Here is an 18,735-nt window from a genome sequence, read left to right on the forward strand (position 1 = left end):
ACTGTATTATATGTAGAGTTTAACATATTTGGATTGAACTTTATTTATATTTTAAGAAAATCGAGTTAGATTGACTCATTACATGACTAATCCATGATAATCAAACAGAATTGAATGACCTGTTTTAAAAATACTAAATATCTACTTATTTACTTGTGGATATTTAATTCATATGATCCGTAACTTTTTACTAATAATGTTGGTATTTTAAATATTTTTAAATATATTTAATTTATTTATCATTTGCATGTAGCATGTTCTAGAATATACAAACAAGGTGAAAGAAAATATTTAATGTTAGAAAATCTTCAAGGATGCATTGTTTTCTTTTAATTATATATGAGTTTGTTGCTTGAGATAGTTTATTTATCATTTACATAACATGTGGAATTTGTGTTTTCTAATAGTTTTGGTATTTTAAATAATTTCAAAAGTTAATTTGTACTTGTTCTTTTCTAATATATTCCAGAACAAAATTAGGTAGATAGAAAAAGTGGGGAAATTTATAATATATATTTCAAATTAATACTTTATTCACCATCTATAAAAGTAAAACACGTATTTCATGTATGTTTGTATTTCAAATAATATAACAAAAAATATTTTTTAAACAATTTGAGTTTTTATTTTAAATTTTATTCCGAGAAAGGGTTTCCTTTGTGCCATAAAGTTGACGGTCAAATACAAAAACATGTATTAAAATACACATATCTTTATGTTTTTTTACACACACACTTGAAACATACAATATTAAACCTATTTTTGAGAGTTTTTTTTTTTAATTAAAAAAGTTTATATTTTTAATTGGAAAAACTCTTAAAATACTTTTAATTTAGATGTAAACAAATTTATATTAAATATTAAATATTAATACTAAATACAGTACAAAAATGAACTTTTCTTCTTGTGAATCATAGGACATGAATACTTTTTTACTTTTATATTCAAACTTTACTTAACTTAATTTGATATTTTTAAGACAACTGTATAATATTTGTTCACAAATTTAAATATTATAATTTTTTTCATTTTTTTTATATTTAAAATTAAAATTAAAATAAAATATCTTGAGGCAATAACAAAAAAAATGTGATAAATAAAGTGTGAAGTAGGGTGTAATTAATATGAGCATTATAAAATGAGATAATAGATATGGCGGGAATGCAAGACAAATAATGCCAAAATAATAACAGAGTCCTTCATTATTCACCGTCACTCAGTTCTGGCGCGTCTTTTGGAGTTTAGAACTGTGTATTTTTTCTCCATTTCTTTTTTCTATCAAATTTTCAAACTCTTTATTGCGAAATCAAGAACCTAGGGTTAGGGTTCCGATGGGAAGTAAGGTCAGCGACCACCACCTGTCCACCGTGAGATCCATCGTGGGTTCAGAATTCTCCGACATGGAAATCATCAGAGCCCTCCACATGGCCAAAAACGACGTCAATGCGGCCATCAACATCATCTTGGACACTCACACCGCCCCAAGATTCAATCCCACCCGCCCCAATAATCAACTTTCAGTCTCTCCTCCAAAACCCTCCCCTTCCACTCCTATCGTCACCAAGCCTAGCTTCAGTGAACAACGCATTGATAATAACAGTGATGATTGGTGGTTGGTGAATTGCGGTGAAATGACGGGTTTGTCCACGTGTAAAGGGAGGAGTATAAATTCCGGTGAGACTGTGATTTTCAAGTTTCCGACAAAGAAATTATCCTCCCCCTTTACAGGAAAGGGGTTTGGACGGGCTGCGGCGTGTTCGGAGATAGTTCGGTTTTCTACTGAACAAGCTGGGGAGGTTGTGTTGTGTAGGAGGTGGTGGAGTTTGATCATATTAATCTGTGCTGTTGTTTTTATTAACTGGTTTTTTTTGGTTTTGGCAGATTGGTAGAATACCAAAGGAATGGGCTCGGTGTCTTTTGCCTCTCGTGCGAGATCATAAGGTTAGGATTGAGGGAAACTGTAAATTTGCTCCTCAAGTTTTGGGCATCATGGACTCTATTATTTTGTCAGTAAGGTAAGTAATGTTCAATGTGAAATTCCAGGTCACAGATTACAACTTATTTTGTCACCACTTTGTAGGAAGGTTTAGATAAACCTATTTACTACATAGTGAAATGAGTTTTTCATAAGCTATAATTAGTATGCAAGATAAAAATTAAATTTTGAAGAACTTAATGAGGCAACTTTAAGTTCACTCTATTACCAGAAAGCTTATTTCATTGTTTCCTTATATTTTTTATTTTCTGGAGGAGTGTTTATGACAAAGTTTATTTCTAAACCTTATGTTTGCTGTTAATGTTTTTGATGGTGAGAACTGACTTCTGCCTTCTTCTGGGATTTTTTTCAGTGTATTTATCAATAGTTCAATGTTTGCTAAGCATCACCAGGTTTCTCTCAAGGATGCTGCCAACTCGACGGATGAATCTGTGTTTCATCCGCTGCCAACACTGTTTCGGTTGCTGGGTTTAAACCCTTTTAAAGAGGTGATTGTTGGTCCTGTGTTTCTGTTTCATGTTAACGTCTTTTATAACGTTGGTATATTTGGTTGAAAGTTGTGATATTTTCTTAATGCCTGCAGAGTTAGCTTGTATTGTTGGATAAGGTAACTATCAAGTAACTCTGAAGAATTGTACTCAAATATTGACTTCCATTACTTGATTTTTAGGCAGAGTTAACTCCAGGCGATTTCTATTCCAACAAGCGTCCTCTCAGTGAAAAGGTACAAAACTACATAAATAACTGGTTTGTGACTATTTCTGCAGCCATTTTTGCATGGTACCTTTCTTTAACTAGATATATTCTCTCCAGGTAACATTACCACGTGCCAAGTTTGAGCATCCTTCTCAAAATGGCAATGAAAACGACAATGAGGAATCTATTTCTGAAATTGAGGTTGAGAATATTGTTGGTGTTGGATCAAGTGAAGAGTTAGAGGTGCTATATTCTTAGAATAACATGAACTGTTTTACTTATGCATATAAATGGTGCAATAATATGTAACCATTTAGTGTTGTTCAGGAAATGGACCCCCCTGCTAATCTTCAGTGCAATCTACGACCTTATCAAAAGCAGGCACTTTATTGGATGATCCAGATGGAGAAGGGAAAATGCATGGATGAGACTGCAACAACCCTCCATCCATGTTGGGAGGCATATCACCTTGCTGACAAGTATGCCAGTGGTTATTTAATATCATGGTTTGAAATTCTGTTTTCATTGTGGGTACCAAATTATGGACATGCATTAGATGAGTCCACAATCGCGGTTGTGGATCACAATTTAAAATCGTGTTTAATGTGCTCATAGAAAAATCAATGAGTGGTTTTGATGAAGTATTTGTTCTTGTACTTGTTAGGAGGGAGCTTATCATTTACTTGAATGCATTTTCTGGTGAAGCTACAATAGAATTTCCTAGCACCCTTCAAATGGCCAGAGGAGGAGTATGTTTCTTCAGGAATTAACCCTGGAAATTTTCTTGCTTTCACATTGTTCAACGTTTGTGATGTCTTATTTTGTTGTGAATTTGAAGATTTTGGCAGATGCTATGGGGCTTGGAAAGACCATCATGACCATATCCCTTCTAGTTGCCCATTCAGGAAAGGGTGAATCAGTAGGCAATCAACCCATAGCCAAGTCCTTTACTGAAGTTGGTGAAGTTAGTGATAATGTGCACACTTTTTCAAACATACCCAAGAAAGCAACCAAATTTTCGGGTTTTGATAAGCCAACAAAGCAAATGAACTCTCTAACAAGTGGTGGCAACTTGATAATATGTCCGATGACTCTTCTTGGGCAATGGAAGGTATTAGTGTTGTCTATAATATGAAGCTCTGTTGTTGCTTTTCTCCACTTCAAAGTAATTTCACGTTATATTCAGATGTGGGATGTATAGAGTAAGTCAAATGCTTTCCATTTCTGAACATATTTCAATTTATCCAGGCTGAGATTGAAACTCACGTGCACCTTGGATCTCTGTCTCTATATGTTCACTACGGACAAAGTAGGCCAAAAGATGCAAAAAGTCTCGCTCATAATGATGTTGTAATTACTACATATGGAATTTTGGCCTCTGAATTTTCCAGTGAGGTAGTTGAAACCTGTATACTATCTCTGATGCGCCTATTTACTTCATCTCTCGAGACTTTTCAACTAGTGAATATCTGTCCTATGTACAGAATGCAGATGATAATGGTGGACTCTTCTCAATTCGGTGGTTTAGAGTTGTTCTTGATGAAGCACATACCATAAAATCTTCTAAGAGCCAAGTTTCTGTTGCAGCTGCTGCTCTTATTGCTGACAGACGTTGGTGTCTAACAGGCACCCCAATTCAGGTGCATTATAATGGAGTCTTTCTCTATCTTACGGCTGACTAATTTATTTTTTGTATATGTGGATTAATTAACTAATTAAATTACCCTGAATAAACATTTTTATACTGATCCTAAATTATGTGATGCATCAACTTGATATGCCATAAACCTTTAATTGGCACCAAGGCCGCTTCATATGGTTAAACTTATAAAATCTTTATTTAGCTTTGACTATGTCTTGCAGTTTCCATCTTTGGGTTGTATAATTAGATTCTATCCATGTCATTGTAGTTTCCTGGTTGATGAGGGTTTGCTCATTTGTGCTGAGATGTGGAGCTGGAAATTCTAAAATCTTTGTGACATCTTAGTACCATCATTATTAATGTTTTTATTATAGCGCTGTTTGTTGGAATTGTGTTTAAACAGTATAACCCTTGGTCTGGAGTACACATACCTTACAATGCTGTCAAACCCTTAGTTTTTGGAATACTTTATTCTTTTTTCAATTCCAAATGATTTGGGTATGAAAAACTTTTTCAGTAAAGCTAAAACATCAATTTTGGGATTTCTTTTCCAAATGAGTCTCTACTTCAAAGTTTTCATCTGACCTGCTGCCTATGTGTTTGTATTGGCTTATTTTGGAGTAGTCCAGAGTCTCATGACAGATGTAGTTTTTATGGATCCTGACATGAGCCCTTTTTAATATACAGAACAGCCTTGAGGATATTTACAGTCTTCTGCGGTTTCTGAGAATAGAGCCATGGGGTCATTGGGCCTGGTAAATTCTTTTTTTTTGTCTTTATTATGTCCAATGTTCTGTACTTTTCTCCTCTTTTCTCTTCATGATTAGGCTTTTTGAACTGTTTATTTATTCTTTTATTTCTGAAGGCCATCTTTTGATTTTGGATAGTGCCAGATTTAGATTTTTTTTTGTGGGGGGAGGTTAAATATTGTTTAAATTGAAGTTTTGATTCAAATTTGGAAGTTTTAGAATATTATACGTTCTAGAAGTTGGACCTATTTCTTTCAAGGATTGAAAAAATAACAATGGTAACAAGACTTGTACATGCAGTTTATGATTTTTTTATTATAAATCTTGTGTAAGCTTAAGACAAGTGGTCTGATTGACCATCCTTTTTTACTTAGCCTTTCAAACTTGTGTTGGTTGATTACAATGGCATCTATGGACGAAACATTTCACACCTTGGAAGTAATGTTTCTTTGTCTAAATTTGTGTAATTAAACTGGAGTTCGAAGTATGAGCCAAGTTGGATGTCACGATTGTTAACATAGTCATCTTGTTAGGAAGTGGAAAGTTTATGAAAGGAGGAAAAAGAAGAGTACCGAACGGTAAGGGACCAAACGGTGGGAGGAAGGAGTGAAGGACCGAACGGTATCTACATTAATACCAAACGGTGGGAGGAAGGAGTGAAGGATCGAACTGTATCTACACTAATACTGAACTGTGGGAGGAAGGAGTGAAGGACCGAACGGTATCTACACTAATACCGAACGATAGGAGGAATATAAAGAGCGGGAAAGTTGGTTAGGGGTAGAGAGAAAGTATAAATAAACATTCCCCATTTCTGTTGAGGCAGTCAATCATTTTCTTACGTTTTGTAAACAGGTCTTGGACCTTGTTGAGGGGGATTAGGCTCCCTAGTTGTCATTGTTTTCGTTTTACAGTTACAGTGAATACATACGATTACAGTGTTTATACACATTTCTTTTGTTTTCTCTTGTTATTGGCGTTGGCGTGAGTGGGTGTTGTGAGAATAGTTAGGTCTCTTACGCAGAAACCTAACACATCTAAGGCAAATAATTTATAGTGGGAAAACATTTTATTAGAAGTTATCACTTTCACTACTCTGTTTATTATCTTGATTGTTCAATCTTTTCAAGTGGGTATGTGGCTGAACTACTGGACTGTCTGGAAATTTGCTTTATATGACTATCCAGGTGGAACAAACTTATTCAGAAACCATTTGAGGGTGGTGATGAAAGAGGGCTCAAGTTAGTTCAATCAATTTTGAAGCCAATTATGTTGAGGAGAACTAAACATAGTACAGATCGAGAGGGCAAGTCAGTGATCTAGTTAAAGACCTTTGCTATTTTAACATGTAGTTTATTCTATTAACTTATCATTTTTTGCAGGCCCATTTTAGTTCTGCCTCCAGCTGATATGCAGGTAATTTACTGTGAACAGACAAAAGCTGAAAAGGACTTTTATGGAGCTCTATTCAAAAGATCTAAGGTATTCTGAATTTCTAATTTAATATTTTTACCTTATTATTTGGCATTGAAACAAGTCACACTGATCCAACCTGTTGATGAAATTTATGCAGGTAAAGTTTGATCAGTTTGTTGAGCAAGGACGTGTTCTTCATAATTACGCTTCAATATTGGAGTTACTTCTACGTCTTCGGCAATGTTGTGATCATCCATTTCTTGTAATGAGGTAATTTTGCTGCCAGCACCAGTTATTGTTATTGTAAGCATCTTGTCTGATTAATTAATTTTTAAGGACGTGTTGTGCTAACAATTAATCTGTTCAAATTTTTTAAAATGTTTTGGCCAACTCCATACCGTTCATAAGCTAATATAAAGAGTTTATTGTTCAGGTTTGTTTAGTTTTCAAACTGATCTTTGAAATATACTATATTCTAGTTATAGTTTCCAAGTTGAATTTGAGAATAGTAAAACTTTAGCACACTAAACAAAATGTTCATAACGATAATACAATAATGGCATGCTGGATGATGGTAGCGTTGTGGAGGCTGAAAAGTGAAAGCAAAAATGATATCTAGGAAGTCCTTTTATATAATTGACGTAGCATGGAAACATGCTCTGAAAGTAAAATAAATGTCCAAATGGCTGAATACGTGAAAGCTATGACATATAGTTTTGTAGTAGAGGTGTGAAAATCATGTTAAGAACTGTAAAGGAAACACTGTATAGTAATTGTCAAATTTTCGTTATGACTTTGCATGCTGAAACTGAAGAATATTTAGGAGGGTTTATATTTTTTTCCTGTAATATATTTGGAGGTAGTGAGGACAGTTTTTTTAGGGTGGAATACGTTGGTTCATAATAGGATTGGAACCATGTGGTCTGTTTTTATGAGTCATTCTGTTTGGTGGCCCCTGAATATTTGCATTATTCAATTGTCTAAAGCATGATAGTTGAATCGAGATACAAACTAAGTATCAGCTTATGTTTTGAAGCGTGAATCGTTATGTTTTGAAGAGTGAATCATTTCGTATCGTGAATCACAAGATTCATAAACCTTAAAAAATGTAACATATACCATCAATAACAAAACCTCAGTAAAAAAGAGTGGTTGTATATATATGTATTTACTACCCAATTTCAGCAACAAAGTTATAAAAAAAACAGTGTGGTTGCTACATAAGATTCCTATAACTATGGATATATGCTAGTGAACAAACTTTGCATTATAGCTATCCAAAAAATAAGTGTTGTTGCTGCTGCTACTGCATAATTACCGCAGACCATGGTTGTTGCTTATACACACTAAACAACCACAAACAAAAAAGATTCTATCCTAATCATTCATATTTCATCCTTTTCCTCTCCAAGATCTACATCACTCATGTTATCTTCATTTTCTATTGAAAGTTCTTCTCCTTCTTCAATGTCTTCAACTTACTCATTTCGTACTATGTTCCACTTTTATCGGTCTTGGCATTTAAGTTTCTAGGACATACATTAGAAAAAGAAAAACAAATAAATGTTAGTTCTAGTTTGTTGAACTTTGAAGTTCTAAATTCTAAAAATTCTAAATAGAAATATTTACCTCTATTCCTTTTTTTTATTGGAGCTCCCTCTTCATAAAAACACTCATGTACATCCGTCCATGAGGAATCAATGAACAAACAAGGATTTTATTTTATACTGATCCATTCATCATCCAATTAAATATCCCACAAACATATGGGATCATAAGTTTCACCCTTCTCTTCTCTACTATTTTGTCTCATCTGAAGTTGAAGATTGTACTTCACATACTCTAGCATTTAATCTTTGTTGTTCCAATCTATTTCTTCTCTTGCATTTGGTCAAATGTGCTCCAATTCCTTTCAAGCTCCATCGCACTACATGTGAGGCTCAAAATTTTCATGGCTACCTTTTTGTAACTCTTTACCTTCTCCATAGTTTCCCCACCAAAGAGCTATCAAAACAAACAAGTACTAAATTATTATGTAATTAAAAATTTATAAACCAAATAAGAATGGTAATGAGAGTAATTTAGTTATCAGGTTGTTTGTTATTTCTAGTATCTATTGCCATGTCCATTCCAAAAAGCCCCTTATATTCCTTGAACTTTTCAAGTTGTTATCAATTGTAACTCTTGTTCTTGTATCCAAAACCATTCATTGAAATGTTTCAGTAAAACAATGGCACCTCACTATCCGGATTGAAATCTTTGTCATAGTGATTTCTAACACAATAAAAACTAAGTCAATGAAAACAAAGAATAGGACAAATTTAGATTTAAGGATTGAGATAATAGGGTGCTGCATGGAGAAGCCCATGTAGTTGTAAGTTCCACCTAGTTTTGTATTGCACAGGGGATGAATTGTATCGTATTGTACATAACGTATCGTGAATCTGTTAGGAATCTGGGTTAGAAGCCTAATACGCTCACTCTCTAACACACTCCAAGAGTCACAACACAAGAATGAGTAAAGAAACTGTTGAATATAGTGAAAAACTATATTTGAGATTAATCTCCCTTGTGTTAAATACGCACATAGGGTTCTCTATTTATAATAGAAGAAATATGGGCTAAGCCCAAAATACAAATGAGAAATAATAACAAACTAACTAAAAGATAAAAGATATAATATATCTAACACTCCCCCTCAAGCTGGAGCATACAAATTGTATGAACTAAGCTTGGAATAGATGAACTCAGTGTTGAACTAGATGATTTGTCTTCAAGAGTGTGAGGCAAACATAGATGGACTAACAGCAGCTTGTGAAACTTCAACTTCAAGAGTGGATGAAGGAGAGCAGTGGTGGACAACGACAAACTGCAAGGACTGATTCCCAATCAATGATGGATGAGTGACAGGATCAACAATAGTATCTGAAAGCTAAGAGCTACAAAACTGCAGGGACTACACTAAATCCTCATCAATGATGGATGGGTGACGGGATCAACAGTAGTAGCTGAAATCTACAAAACTGCAGGGACTACACCCATATTTATGTGACTTGTAGTGTCTTGGAAACGTACTCCCCCTTAGTGTGAAGGGCGGAAATGTGAAATATCACAGTTGCTGGACCACTAAAACAAAACAAAATATTAAGCTACAATGCTGAAACAAAGGCATCAAAGATCCAAAGACATGTTGGAGATCCAAAATTCTTTGCTGGACAACTCCCAAGTGGTGATACTTAGTAGTGTATCACAAGAAGATCGGGCTAACTCTAGCCCAAGAAGAACTGATGCAGTTGCGTCTGTCTGAGGCAGTAGCGACTACAGCGACGGTTGAGTGCTATAAAACTATAGGGACTAAATTGCCATCACTAACTGATGGGGCCTGTAGTGGCTGGAAGCGACAAAACTACAGGGACTGCCATCACTAACTGACGAGGTGATGGGGGCCTACAGTTGTTGGAAGCATACGACGCCTGGACAACGGCATACGATGCCGAACAACGGCAAACAGTGTCGAACAGCGGCAAACAGTGTCGAACAGCGGCAAACAGTGTCGAACAGCGGCAAACAGTGCCGAACAGCGGCAAAGCGGAAGACGTCGCCTGGACAGCGGAAGACGTCGCCTGGACAGCGGAAGACGGCGCAGACAGCGGCAGACGGCGCGGACGGCGGCAAACAGTGGCTGGACAGCGAAAAACGGTGCCTGGACCATCAATGGCGGTTACGAAGACAGACGAAGATGGCAACAATGGCTGCTCTGAGGTCTGAACAGAGAGAGGGAGGTCCGGCGAGAGCTATGGAGGTGTCGCAGTGAAACTCCGACACTGGGAAGGCAGCGCGTGCAGAACACGCGCCCGAGATCTGACGGAAAGAGGAGGCGCGTGGAGGCGCGTGAAGAGGAGTCTGGTCTTTGTCTCCGGCGGGGTTGGCCGTCGCTCGAGGAGACGCTTCAAATCTGCTGGTCACCGGTCGAAACTGTGACGGCGGTCGGCGACCGGCGACGGACTAGCCGAAAAGAAGCGCTGCGTGGCGGCGCGTGACTGAGAACTGGCTCTCGAAACCGGCGTGGTTGGCCGTCGCTCGAAGAGATGGTCCAGATCCGCAGGTCACCGGCTAAAACTGCGGTGGTGGCCGGCGGCGGCGACGGTGGTTGGCCGCGGAAAGTGGCGGCGACAGCGATAGCAGCACGGCAGCGGAAAGCGGCGATGGTCGACGTCAGAGGCGACTGGCTGCACTGAGAAGAAGAGAAAATGGATTGCCGACTGAAACTGTAGGGGCTGCCGGCGGCCATGGCGGCCGGCCGCCGGCAGACAGCAGAGACCACTAGAAGAGGATCAGAGAACCTGCTCTGATACCATGTTGAATATAGTGAAAAACTATATTTGAGATTAATCTTCCTTGTGTTAAATACGCACATAGGGTTCTCTATTTATAATAGAAGAAATATGGGCTAAGCCCAAAATACAAATGAGAAATAATAACAAACTAACTAAAAGATAAAAGATATAATATATCTAACAGAAACATATGGTATTCACAGCAAATGAACCAAGAATACAATCCAGAATTCGAGAGCTTAACCTCCCTCACGAGGTTCAAAACCGGTCTATACAATGCAAGTAGTAACTAACTAACTAAAACTACAAAAGAGGTCCTTTATATAGACCTTTTCCCACCCCCTTTAACTGCTCAACAGCTAAGTACTCTTTCTTATTTTTCTACTCTCTTTCTCCTTTCATAAACCCTCCACGTCCTAACAGAATCTTACGATACTAGTGCAATGCTCTAAAGTATTTGGAAAATGTTATTTCATTTGTAGATTTATTGCACATTTTTTCTTCAATTCCAATATGTATGTATGTGTATAAAGTGTTTGTACTAGTTTGATGTCTTTGATTGCATAAAACATGACATGCCGTAGGATGATTATCTTACCATTGCTTGATGTTTGTTGGGAAGCTTGTGATTGGAAAACACTCCTGTGATTATGTTTTCTTTGACCCTTGTATTATAAAGTTGTTTAATCCTTAGAAGTTAGCTTATTGTCATTTTACCAATTGATTTGTTTAGTCGAGGTGATACTCAAGATTTCGCGGATCTAAACAAACTAGCTAAACGCTTCCTTAGAGGAACATATAATGCTTTGGATGGTGAAGTAAAAGAGGCACCTTCACGGGCTTATGTTCAAGAAGTCGTGGAGGAGCTACGTAAAGGGGAGCAAGGAGAATGTCCAATATGCCTTGAAGCATTTGAAGATGCAGTGTTGACCCCTTGCGCTCACCGCTTATGCAGGGAATGCCTCTTGGCAAGTTTGCGAAATGCTACTTCTGGCGTATGTCCTGTTTGTAGGTATTGTCAAGCTGTTCTATTAGAATTTTGGATATCTTCTTAACTTTTGAATGAAGGAAGTTCAATATTGTCTTTATTGCAGTATTTTTCTGATGAATGTTGGTCATGGTACATATTTTATGATTTACAGGAAAGCAGTCAACAGGCAGGATCTAATCACTGCCCCTACTGAGAATCGGTTTCAGGTGGATATTGAGAAGAACTGGGTAGAGTCATGCAAGGTAACTGCTCTTTTGAATGAACTTCAAAATCTTCGCTCATCAGGCTCCAAAAGCATTGTTTTCAGCCAGTGGACTGCTTTTCTGGACCTCTTGCAGATCCCCTTCGCTCGGTAAGATTTTTATTGCTGGTCGAATATTATCATATTCTTGGGAATATGCTTTCCTGTGGGACAGAAACTCAGTTAATTCTATGTTGTGTTGTAATATTATCGTCCTTTCTAAGTTGATGTCAGCTTTGATGATTGCTACGAGCACAGTTACCCTTCTATTCGTTTAATACATTTTTGCGATGAAAATACCAAGGAGGTTTCTTTCTTTGTGAATTCTCACATCTACAGGAATAACATTTCATTTGTTCGTCTTGATGGAACTCTGAATCTGCAGCAGCGGGAGAAAGTAATCAAGCAATTTTCAGAGGACAGCACGACTCTGGTCCTGAGCTTCTTCCTCTCAATTTTTTTTACCTTGACATTGTAGAGAGACTGGGTCAATGCATTGACTATTTATGACCATCAGTACCTATTTCTTGCATGCATCAGGTGTTGTTAATGTCACTAAAAGCTGGTGGAGTGGGTATAAATCTAACTGCAGCTTCTAATGCTTTTGTCATGGTATGCACAAACTTTTTCTTAGCCAAATCACTCGTGGATAGTGTAATAAATTTGGATTTGGACCGCATGATGTGAGCTTTTGATTAAATTGGCTGTGAACATCCTTGACAAAATTATTATTACCAGCATTTAATGCACATGTAAAAATTAAAATAGTGACCAAAACTGGTGATATTTAGTGAGTGTATAATATATGTTGTCCGTATATTATTAAAATTAAAATAACCACTATCCATTACCCTTACAACTTACCTAACATGTATTTTTGTTGCTTTATACAGAATTTTAAAATTTTAGGAGCACAACACATGACATTTTCTTTAGTTATCATTTAGGATAAATTACTCACAGCAAACTATTTGCATCACATTATCATTTAAATATTTAAGATTTAAAAGTCATGTTTAGCGTGACATCAAGTTTAACTTATTGTAGCCATTACCTTTACTAGTTTCTGTACAAGTGTATGACATTTTTTTGTATTCTACTTTAGTTAATTATTTTTGTATGTTGAAGACGGAAATTTAATCTATTTTCGTATGAGCAAATAATTTCATCTATATAGAATTCTGAAAGTTTTATCCGAATGTTTTATGGATAACCAATCCAGTGGATAAATAGTGACATTATTATTGTTGCCATCTGGAAAGTATTTTTGTTTTCCAGTTTTATGAATTATAGATAATTTCTTCGCTTTGGACAGGACCCATGGTGGAATCCAGCTGTTGAGGAACAAGCTGTTATGCGTATTCATCGCATTGGACAAACAAAGAAGGTGGCCATTAAACGGTTTATTGTGAAGGTATGCTTAATAGCCCGATTTGGAAAAGCTTGCTTATTTCATGGTTGTATTATTATATACTTTTACCAGGCCCATTAATTTTGTGAATTTTTACCATGGTGTCAAGTATTAACTTATTTTTGACTTGAATGTGGCATTTGTTTTGCATTTAACATTGCAGGGGACCGTCGAGGAGAGAATGGAAGCAGTACAAGCACGTAAACAACGAATGATTTCTGGTGCCTTGACTGATCAAGAGGTTCGAAGTGCGCGCATTGAGGAGTTAAAGATGCTTTTTACTTAGACTAACGAGCAGTGCAAATATCTTTGCTTGCTTAGGTGCATCGGCACTTTCACTATATTTTATCCCTCTGGTCTTCTTTTGTTCTCAAGAGTTAGTGACTGCAAGGCGCATGTGACTTGTAACATGAAGATGCATCTTTGGCTCGCAATTTCCATACCCAGATCAAGATTGGTGGATATCTTGATCAACGCCATTGTTGCAACTGGGTACATATGCTGTTGTTATGAACGAGTGGAAAGGGAGGAAATAGAGGGGCTTATTTCCCTTTTGTTTGATATTTTAAGTTGAAAAATAAGGGAAACCCCCTTCATGTTTGGACTTGGGTAGATTCTAAAATTAAATTTGTATTATATTTCTTACTTTGTCAATCTAATTTCATGTCCAGTGTTATGTAAATAATTCAACAATTTTGTAATTGAAAATGAATCGATCCCAATTTGGAAGGAAATAATTCTTCAGTAATTACTTATTCATAAGCTTGTCTGTGTGTTTCTCTGGTTTCCTTTCTTGCCCTCCAAGTTATTTCGTTTGGATCATGATTGCTAGTACGATTTACTGAATCGAATATTAAAAAATAAAAAACAAAGTTTAGAAGTAAAAAGGAATTTGAAATTAAAGCAGGCAATGAGACTGTTACGATTTTACTGAATCAAATATTAAAAAATAAAAAATAAAATTTAAAAGCGATTAAGGAATTTAAAATTAAAGCAGGCAATAAAACTGTTAGAAATAGCCAACCTCAAACCTCGTACATGGTTTGGAAAAATTACGAAAAAATAGACATTGATCTGGTGACGATCTGAATCTCTTAATAAATTGACAGATTTTTCATTTACAATTGATCCCAATACATAAGAAAAAATAAGGTTAATGGACATGAAGATCCTAAACATTGTTTGCATGGTTAGGATTTTTCTCTGCCATTTCCTTGGTGAAAACAAAAATCAGTAGTTTAATTAGCAATCGTCCATGCTGCATTCCTGACTAGTATTTAGAAAATAAAACTTAGGAATATTATAATTATGTTGATATTAAAAAACACTTGTGACTGCTAATATACCATTAACCTGTTAAATATCATCTTCTACTGCCTCTTTAAGTAGAGATCAATTTAGATATTTTTTTCAAAAATTATACTTTGACACCATATAAAACAAAATACATTTATTTTACAACCTATTCTAACTATATAATAATATAAATTAATAATTTATATTAAAATATAAAAGAAACATAATTCAAATATTAATGTATTGAATTGTCAAATAGTTGTATTTTTATTAAGTGATGTCATTCTATATCCCATTGAAAAGTCTCGTGCAGAAACAAAAACCTCTTGTAACAGTTATTCAGAGGTTGGTTGTAACCGTTTTTTTGTCTTATTTTCTGACATGACATTTAACTTAATTAATTTTTTAGTTAAAACTAAATAAAGAAGCGTTAAAATTTAATCTAAAGCTGTTGTAAAAGTTAGTTATAATGGCGCGAAGCAACTATCACACTCAAACGTATCCGATTATATTCCTTCGTTTTTCACTGGTAATAACATCACTCTATGGCTATAAATATATGAAAGCTTCGTTATATTCTGAAGCTTTGTAGTTCTCACCGTCACAATTTCATCGGTTTCTTTGTGCATTTGTAACATGGCAGGGAGAGATAATTCCAAAAACAAAATCCCAGCATTGTCTTCAGATATAAAAATGAAGAAGAGGGGTAGGCCTCCAGGGTCGAAGTCAAATCGAGGTCGAGGACGTTCTCCTTCTCCTAGCCCTTCCGGATTTCGAGGAAGTTCTCCTTCTCCTAGCCCTTCCGGATTTCGAGCATGTTCTCCTTCTCCTGGCCCTTCCGGAGTTCCACCAAATACAGTTTCTAACGTTGGTAACATGAATTTACTTTGTATATGCATCTTTTATATATATAATTGTTCAATATTTGAGTTATCATACTGTGAAAAGGGTCTTGCAAGAATTGTATGCAGATTAATAGATGGAATACAATTTAATAAGTTAGTGATCAGTGTTTTCGTTTTTTTTTTAGAACTTTTCTTTGATGATATAGTGAAGAAATTTAACAAAGAAGTCAAATCTTGTGTTCTTGTTACAAGTTTTTCAGATTTGGTTTTTTGGGTAAGTTGATTGGTTGCAAATATTCGTGATTAAGAAAAGATAAAACAGGCATTACATCTTAGATTCTTTATGTTATTTGTTTAAGAATTGCGTTTTCTTCTTGTAAAACTCTATCGAGCCCAACATCAATGTTTCAACGATGAGCAGTGAAAAAGGTCTTGCAAGAATTGCTGGGAAATTCATAGGGATGTATTTGAAAGAATACAGAGAAGGTCAATTTGATAAGTAAAACATTTTTATTGAATGATTTAAAGCAGTAACCTACCGAAGAAGTAAAATCTTGTAATCTGTAATAAGTTTTTCTACCCAGTTGATTGGATGTTTTTAAGTGACACATTCTTCTTTGGTTGCTAATGTTCATAATCAAGAAAAAGGCACAAGGTGGTATGAACCGTGAATAATTCAACCTCTGATATAGACAATAGTTTTATGTCGCTGTATATGAAATAAATCATAGTTTTTAATCACCACTACGAGATCACACTGTTGTTTATTTGCTTGGTATTTTGAATCTGACCACAGTCTGTGATTTTTCAAAACTTGATTTGCTTGGTGGTGGACATGCAAACAGAGACTGGAACAGACTTAGTCGCTTACCAGATCACTGTGAATATTGGGGAGGTAAAATCAAACAATTTTTGGGTTTATATTTACAGTTTTTTTCCATATGTTTCATGCCTATTTGTTAAGAAGCACTCCATGTGATTGATCATATACTCAATGAATAACTTTCAGATATAAGATTGAGTTGGTTTTAGACAGTTAGGATCTACCTAGATTAGCTAAATCATATATAGCATGGCTTTAAGATAAGATAACACGACCAACATCATACTATGTTACATTACATGTTTCTGTAGTATTTAGAATCCTTAATTAGGAATTTATTGTGCTTTTGCTTATCAAGCAGGACTTGGTAGACAAGGTATCAAGAATTGCTAAAAGATCCTCTCAAACCGTTTGCATACTTTCTGCTGTGGGTTCCATATCGAGCGTTGTCTTTCGCAAGCCCGGTCTTCCAAGTACTGATACTGTGACGTGGGAGGTATAAACAATTACATGTGTTAGTTTCTTCTTTTCTTGTGTTTCTTCGTTTATTATTTTTTGTGTGCGTGTTATATACATACACAAAATAGAAAGATGAAATGGGCGTTTCATCTTTGTATGATGTACATGCAGGGTTGCTTTGATATTTTGTCACTATCTGGAAACTATACCTTTGGCCCTGGTCAGGAGAATGTGCATGGAGGACATAACTACTGTAACCTTACAATATCTGATTGTCGTGGAACAGTTTTTGGAGGTTCTGTTGTGGGACCAATGATTGTGGCTTCCCCTGTTTATGTAAGAAGGTTTTTACATATTTATCATTACGGTTAATTCAATTATATATTGATCAGATCTTTGATATATATATATATATATATATATATATATATATATATATATATATATATATATATATATATATATATATATATATATATATATATATATATATATATATATATATATATATATATAGAACATATATATTTTGTGGCAGATAAGTGTTTTTCTTTCTAAAACAAAAAAGAAATCTAAAAAATTTTAAGCTATAACCATTGTTGTGCAATTTTAAAATCACTTTATAAAATGTCCTTCACTGGTTCAACTTCGTGCTTGTCTCTTCCTGCATATTTTTTGGTGCACTCTTAGAGAAAATGATCAGACTAACTCTGAACCTCTCTTGGTCTATCAGCTTACGCTTGGCACTTTCAAGCTAGGGAGTGCGGGAAAAACGACAATACCCGCATGTGCTACTGCTCCAACAACATCTGGACCTCTTCTCATTCCTAAAACAGAGTATCAAGAATTAGAGAGTCTCACTACTCCTAAAACAGCTGATAAAACTTCAGAGTGTGACATTACTCCTAAAACAGCTGATAAAACTTCAGAGAGTGTCACTACTCCTAAAGAAACTGATAAACCAACAGAAAATGTTACTTCTACCTCGAGAGACGGCGAAGATCCAAATGGAGAAGGCGAAAAACAGAGTGTCACTCCTAAAATAACTGATAAACCACAGGAGGAACTCAGTTCTGAAACAGTTGATAAACCACCTGAGAATGTCACTCCTTCAACATCTGATAAACCACCTGAGGATGTCACTCCTGCAACATCCGATAAACCACCTGAGGATGTCACTCCTGCAACATCTGATAAACCACCTGAGGATGTCACTCCTGCAACATCTGATATACCGTCCTGAGAATGTCGTTGCTTCAACATCTGATACATCTTTACCTGTTTTGATGTGCTGCTTCGATAAAGCATCAGACGATGTTCCAATGCATCGCAACTATAGCGGTGACATGGATTGCAGATAATGCAAACTATTTCAGGCTAAAGAATCTAGGGGGCCGCTGTATAGGTGAAATACTTTTTTTTTTAGTTTTCTTAGGAGGAGATCTTAGCTAGCTGATAAGAAGCTTTTTTTAGGGAATCACTGCTCTGCCTTTTTAGACAGGGGAGTTATAACCTTTACCATTTTGTTGTCTTTTGCTCCTGCAGACAATGCTGTAGTGGATGAAATTTTGTACATTTGTCAATGACAGTCTCACGGCTCCTCTTACAATAATATTCATTTTCAGAAAAAAAAAATTGCAATCATATTGATTACCCTTTTTAAGATTTAAATTAATTATTCATCTTAAAAACAACTTGATTATTGTTTGCAAGTTGGATAAAAATAGTAAATTTATTTTTGTCAAGAAGGCAAATGTCACTCATTTAAGAGATAGAAAAAATACAGGTTTTATTTTGCAAAACATGAACACTGTAACTTACTTACATTTAATC

At 35.6% G+C, this 18,735-nt stretch overlaps 2 protein-coding genes across 2 annotated transcripts; both read left to right on the top strand.

The window, feature by feature from the left end:
* Positions 1-1,182: 1,182 nt before the first annotated feature.
* On the top strand, positions 1,183-14,213 carry LOC108334331 (DNA repair protein RAD5A). The gene is made up of 20 exons (XM_017570111.2): positions 1,183-1,796; positions 1,882-2,015; positions 2,349-2,484; positions 2,667-2,720; positions 2,810-2,935; positions 3,020-3,171; positions 3,357-3,441; positions 3,531-3,803; positions 3,941-4,087; positions 4,177-4,332; positions 5,022-5,089; positions 6,271-6,393; positions 6,466-6,565; positions 6,657-6,769; positions 11,570-11,848; positions 11,979-12,179; positions 12,408-12,501; positions 12,609-12,680; positions 13,384-13,482; positions 13,643-14,213. The coding sequence occupies exons 1-20, from the start codon at positions 1,332-1,334 to the stop codon at positions 13,763-13,765; spliced, it is 3,000 nt and encodes a 999-aa protein (XP_017425600.1). The 5' UTR covers positions 1,183-1,331; the 3' UTR covers positions 13,766-14,213.
* A 1,198-nt stretch (positions 14,214-15,411) lies between these two features.
* On the top strand, positions 15,412-18,446 carry LOC128194754 (uncharacterized). The gene is made up of 6 exons (XM_052870789.1): positions 15,412-15,646; positions 15,806-15,894; positions 16,417-16,515; positions 16,805-16,939; positions 17,074-17,238; positions 17,636-18,446. Exons 1-6 carry the CDS (start codon positions 15,412-15,414, stop codon positions 18,143-18,145), a joined length of 1,233 nt encoding a protein of 410 aa, XP_052726749.1. The 3' UTR covers positions 18,146-18,446.
* Positions 18,447-18,735: the final 289 nt, after the last annotated feature.

Source organism: Vigna angularis, chromosome 11 (assembly GCF_016808095.1).
Source record: "Vigna angularis cultivar LongXiaoDou No.4 chromosome 11, ASM1680809v1, whole genome shotgun sequence".
In the NCBI taxonomy this organism is placed as follows: domain Eukaryota; kingdom Viridiplantae; phylum Streptophyta; class Magnoliopsida; order Fabales; family Fabaceae; genus Vigna; species Vigna angularis.